The 6,233-nt window shown below is 42.3% G+C and overlaps 1 protein-coding gene across 9 annotated transcripts in view; it reads right to left on the bottom strand.

Moving 5' to 3' along the window:
- MAP3K7 (mitogen-activated protein kinase kinase kinase 7) overlaps positions 1-5,944 on the bottom strand; it is a 47,735-nt gene extending 41,791 nt beyond the window's left edge. For 8 of the 9 annotated variants that reach the window (XM_037391028.1, XM_037391025.1, XM_037391024.1 and 5 more), the window contains exon 1: positions 5,818-5,944. In XM_037391028.1, the coding sequence (XP_037246925.1) occupies positions 5,818-5,907 (90 nt within the window). In that variant the 5' untranslated portion in view covers positions 5,908-5,944. The remainder of the gene's footprint in view (positions 1-5,817) is intronic. The other variant, XM_037391029.1, reaches the window with a different exon arrangement.
- Between the last annotated feature and the right edge of the window lie 289 nt (positions 5,945-6,233).

Below are 6,233 nucleotides of genomic sequence, written 5' to 3' on the forward strand. Positions count from 1 at the left end.
GGTTCCTCTGTGTGCTATGCTTTATTAAGTAGGTTGAAGCAAATTGGCCCCATGCCACAAATGACTGTGGCCAATACCCTGGCAGCACTTTTAGGAAGGAGTTTAGATCTGCCAATTCTTACAGCTATATTCTTTGACTGGTTAAGTTTATTTGTACCAGTGCTCAACCCAATTTTAAATGTTGCTTTCCCTTTCTGGGATTCATATAGCAACAAAAAAACCACGAATCAAAAAAACACACACACACATCCCCCAATGCCCACAAGCGATCTCACTAATTTTAAGTAAACAAAATAACCGAGTTTAGATTTAATTTTCAAATTTAAACTTTAAAGTTATGCAAAACACCACAGGAAAAATATTTCTTGATGACAAAAATATTTAGTTATTAAAAATCAACTAATATTCCTAATAAATACCCATAACTTCTGCTTGCCACAAACTATGTCCATATTTAAGACATCACCTGTTAGAGCTGCACAACACTATACAGTTATTATTTAGTGTCTCAGCTATCTGAATTTAGTTCTCTTGTAAGAAGTCATTCTCTTTTCAACTTTTTCAGAACATGTTTATGGAGAATCAAAGTACTATCATGTATGTTCGTAAAATTACGGGTGTTTCCAGATACTATTCTTTTGCTCTAAACACACAAGAAAGCCTCTTTTGCGTTTTGCTAGCTCACTCATTCTAAGAAACGCGTGCATCTCAAGCAAAGATAACAGTTTATCACCTTATACTTTCATTCCAGCTTTTTACACACTGATAGTCTTTTACATGTGTCTCAACAACTGAATTCATTTTAATTACCAGCAATCTAAAAACATTAACAAAACACTTGTCTTATGTTCTAGTATGAATCAATTTGTTCTGTTACAGCAGCCCAGACAGGAGATTCAAGTTTTAGACAGAAAATGCTGGGTCATGAGGCACTAAGGGTGAAGGAATCCAACATGAGTTGGGCCTGCTGGGCTGGTGCAGTCTAAAATTACTGGTCTTTGAAAAACAAATAATCATTCTGGAGTCAGTAAAATAGTGCTAGAATCCACTGGGTGGGGTAAATAAGGGATATGTGAAGCTTCTTCTGCTTTAATTTTTTTCTTAGGGAAAGGCCTCCTCCCCAGTTTCTGATAGCAGTTACACTGTCGCTCAGTTGTGACCTTAGCTGCTGCATTAGACACGGAAATTTATTATTATCTCACAAATACAAATCCTGCTTTCATCACTGGAACAGAAAAGCCTGTGAGGTTTCTTTGCCATGCATTCTTTATGAGAGTAAAATGTAAGTAAAATATAAGTTTATTTTACAGGACACAAATTAAGTCACTGAATAAATCTGCATGTGTACAAATAAGTGTAAAGTCTTACATTAACAGTTAAACTAGCTTATTAGCCATCTTCTAATATTTATTGCTCACTAAATTTCATCCATGTGAAATTGGTGTTGTGTAACTTCCCCAGTAATTCACATTTCAGCTGACACTTCGGCTATTTTCTTATGTAGATGAATGAAGAGAATCTTGCACTGGTATAACTATAGTAAATTTAAGTAGTGATTTGAATTAAATCAGAAATGCATTTAGAGTAAAACCACAGAAAATTCTGGCATATGTTTTCACCGTGTACTAACTTTTCTGCCTTTCTAGATCCCCATCTTTGCACCTTGAAGTCTTAGTTTCTGAAAAAGTTTCAGAGATTGTAGATGCAACTGACTTCAAACAGATTCCTAGCTACTACCCTTGGCTCCTGAGAACCAAGCCTTTCATACTCACGTCAGACATCAAGAATATTTTTCAGATCTCAAATCACACCTGCAGCTCTCGTCCAAACTTCTTCCAATTTTGCAGGACACAATCCCCCAGGGCATAAAAACAACAGAGGTAGTAACTACTCCATGTTTAGCAGCAGCTTAAGCAAATCCACTTTACCTTGTAGTGTAATGGACATAATCAGTCACTTGCATCTCATTAACTTTTAAAAAGGTAACCTACTATAAAGGGCAGCAAAACCCCTTGTCTCCCTGTACTCCTCATTCTCTTGTCTCTGAACTGCCCTGCTCCGTAATTACAAGGAACACATGCAGTTCTCAGCACACTTCTCAGACAGTTAATGAAATTATTCAACTGTTTCTAAAATGTCTAAGCTAGGTGAACACGCCATAAATTGCATCTCATTAGTTGCTGTCACCTATATAGGTTTTCTAAAATAAGTATTTAGAAATTTTACCTGTTCATCTTAAAGAAAAATTACCCTAAATCCCTAAGAATTAACCACTGTAGCTCAAATTAGATTGTTGAAAATAAACTTCAGTGTGTACTACAGTATACCAGCAGAGCGTTAAACAACGATTTTCAAATAATTTACACTTTCAGACTGTTGAAAAGTGACTTGTAACTACGCAAACATGGCAATGGCTTTCAACCTGGCTACATGGGACAGTGACCAGGCAGGGCCACAGAACACATGACTAGACATGCATCTTTTCACTGTACACTCCAAGGCATGCTACACACACCATGTGCTGAAAAGATCTGAGTTTTGGTCATGTATGGGACTGTTATTAAGTTACATGATGGAGGAAGGGTACTGTGGGATTTTCAGGAAAGAGTGGCAGGGAGCAGGCTGCCCGAACAACTCAAAACCAGTCTGTTCACTGCTTACACATGAAAGCTCCTCTGGGAAGCAGCAGCAGCAGTATTTAGGCTAGATTTAAATACGAGATTTTAAGATAGGGCTATTAGGCTTTTTAATGTTAACTTTATTTCAGTTACATTAAGTTTTCAGATTTATTCTGTCATTTTATTTATTCAGTCTCTAATGTTTCATCTATATAATATCTGAAAACTTAAGAGAGGACATTCTCACAGTCAAAAAAAATCACATGGTAAAGCAGGGAACATCTCTATTGAATCCAAGTTTATGTTGTTTTTCCCCCTTTCATTTTGAAGATGCTCCCACTGTGCCACATCAATTTTGATTTGACTCCAACTCATCCATAATAATCACCTCTATATTTTACTTCAAACTAAGCACTTTAAATAATGAAAAGACAGCTTGAAGCTGGAGACATGTTTGACTGGTGCGATGTAACACTACAGAATAGTTACTCACGCACATGGAAGCTAAACCAAAATATGATATATTCTTGATGTTATCAGGTAGAGTTCAGCCAAACCTAAATGAAAGCACACTTATAGATCTCACATTTATTAGTAAGGACTCATGGCTCACAAGTATTCCAGAACTTCAATATCTATTAATATACCAGTGGCAGAGTGGGACTGCTATCTGCTGACAAGACAGCCTTGATAATACAACAGCAAAGCTATGATTATACAAGCATTCATTTGAGTTGCCAGTGTAGATCTGTTGACACTCCATTTTGAAACATCAGAAGTTTGCCAAACATATTAAAATCTGGCCATTTTGAGTCCTTACATCCATTTCAGAATCCTTGGAAACTTCTGAGCCTGAAGTGAGCGAACAGAAAATCCTCAGTAACGACATCAGTTTTGCTATGGCTCCAAAGTTGACCGTGCTGAAACTGCATCATGAGTAAGAGGTCTGACAAAGCTGACAAAAGCAAGGTCTAAGTACGGTCCCTAATACACCTGCTTTATCATAAAGTAGATCTTATTTCTCCATCTCTGCAGTGATGTTGAGACAGAGCTCAGTGCTATGGTATCTCCATTGCCCATAAGAATTTCTGGTAGGACAGGTACACTGAGTATAACTCAAAATGCCACAGCAGCCACCATCAGATTTTCTCATGGAGAGAACACTTTGTCAGAGCTCCCCAGCTTATACCACAGGAGTTCTGTCATCTCCAACAGAGATACTGCTTTGAGGATAATGCAACAACCACATAAATAAAGCACAAGTTACTGCTTAGGCATCGTCTCTACATAGATTTTTGTGCATATAGTCCTGTCTCTGAGTGCTAGGCAGGTATGCAGGACACAGGCGTGTTCTGAAAACTAAACCTTAGAACAATACATTCTAGTTAAACCAATTACACACTACGTAGCTCCACATTTCCTGCATGTAATATAGCAAGATAATCCTTGCTAACAGCCTTCCCAAGGGTGTCATGAGGATTCAAGATCTGTATAGCATTTTATTGATTCAAAGTGCTATGTCTAACATATCAGATGTGCCACTCACTTCTATGAGCCTTCACTGGGCACCTTTTTATGATGGATAAATTGCTATCAACTTTACTTTCTTCTTCAGGTGAGAAAAGCCATTTCTCCCCATAGCGTATGATTTGATCCCTGTCCATTAATAAGTGTTGCAAAAATGTCAGCGTATTATCAAACACAAAAATACTTTCAGCTCCCAAATACATTAAATTTTCTCACTTCAGAACAGCTAGATACATGAAGGCAAGAGGAATGATTAGACGTACACAGTCAATAATCTTCATGATTGCCATATTCATAGAAAGCGGAAAAGGCAATCTTTCGGAAGACACTGCCTTCTGATAATTTCCACTGTCTGCTCTGGTGAAAGCCAAAGTTGCCACAACACTACCTGAATAGAGCAGAAAGTGTCCTGGTGTTCTATGGATTATTACAGATTTTATGTTCTATGAACTCTCCCAGGCTACATGAGCCCAGCTTAATGACTACGAACAAACCAGTATCTAACAAACCACTTTAAAAACATAAGATGCTGGTTGGCATACTTATAAAGGCTACTACACAAAATCAAATTTGTTTCCACATAAATTATGTCTTAAAAAGAGGGTAATTATTACTGAAAGAGAAAGACAATCTACCAATAAAAGCACAAAGACTGTTTCAGCAGTTTTGGATGTCTGTTAGGTCCAGACCCTACAAGCTGGCCTCATCAAATTCGGTATAGATCTGCACGATGTACCTTCATTCCTGTAGAGAACTTAGCGCGGGAAGAAGAAAAAAAATGTTCAACACAAGCAATACTTTTGTGTGATCCTGAGAGTTAAACATTGTGATATATACACACTACCGAGCCCTTTAGTAAAGTATGTAAGCTATCCTAGATCACACCCATCCTACTTTCACAGGAAATCCAAACAGATTAAAAGGTATGTATGAAATTCTATACTTTATCCGTCCCATTCCATCCCCAAAGAATTTAAGGCAATAACTTTGATATGAAACTTTCTACAGAGGAAGAAATACTTGCTTCCAACTGTTACACAGTAACTGCACGGCACTTCCTGGGTAACACGCACAGGTCGCAAATGCAACGTTACAGACCCTCAAGTACATCACTAGCCTATATTCAGAAAAAAAATATAAAAAAAGATCAGTACGTCCTTACAGCTAACCGAGCTGTAAATTTAGTGAATAATTAACACCGGTACAATGATTATATATACCGTGGTTCAGTTAGGTGGCTGAAGGAGGAAGCCGGGGCATGCAGAAAGATCCGAAAGAAACATCAGAATTCACACTTCCCTCTCGTCACAGCGTTTGACAACTGTTTGACACCCATACTTAAGCGGGCGGCATAACCGGCGCTGAAAGCTTTACAACGAAAGTCCTGGATAAATCTATCCCGCTTAAACAAAACCCCACGGCGCAGCAGGCAGCACCAGGGCTGGCAGCAGCAACGCTGGCCCCTCCGCTCCCAGCCACACCGCCTTTGTTCGCCGGTGCCACCCGCGGCAGCATCCGCAGCGGCGCGGAGCCCCGGGCAGGTACGCGGGAGCAAGCCGCCGCCGCCCCTTCCGCGCCCGGGGGCCGGTAAGGGCCAGGCCGCCCCTGCGGCCCGTGCCCGGGGCGGGGGGCGTGCGCGGGGAGGCCGCCCGGCGGCGGGGCCCTCACTCACCTCTTCCACCTCGATCTCTTTGTAGTCGATTTCTTCGAAGTTGAGGACCGGTGGGGTTTCAATCATTTCAGCGGAGGCGGCAGCGGACATCCCTCCTCTTTCACCCGGGGGAGGAGAGGCCGGGGCAGGCCGGGGCGGAGGGCCCGGCGCCGGGCAGTCGGGGGCCTGGGCCGGGGCTACGCGGGGCGCGGCGGCGGCTCCTGCCCTCCGCGCGGGCGCAGGTCGGGGAGGGCCTGGCCGAGGCGCCGCCTGGGCCGCCGCGCGGGGCGAGGCCGCATCCGCGGCGGCCGCGGGCCTCAGTGGCGGCGGGCGGAGGCCCCGCCGGCGGCGCCGCCGCTCCGCATCCCGCGCCTTCCCGCACCGCAGCGGAGCGCCGCCCCGGCTGCCCTAGGCCGCGGCCGCTGCGAAGCCTGCGA

Source organism: Falco rusticolus, chromosome 6 (genome assembly GCF_015220075.1).
Source record: "Falco rusticolus isolate bFalRus1 chromosome 6, bFalRus1.pri, whole genome shotgun sequence".
In the NCBI taxonomy this organism is placed as follows: Eukaryota; Metazoa; Chordata; class Aves; order Falconiformes; family Falconidae; genus Falco; species Falco rusticolus.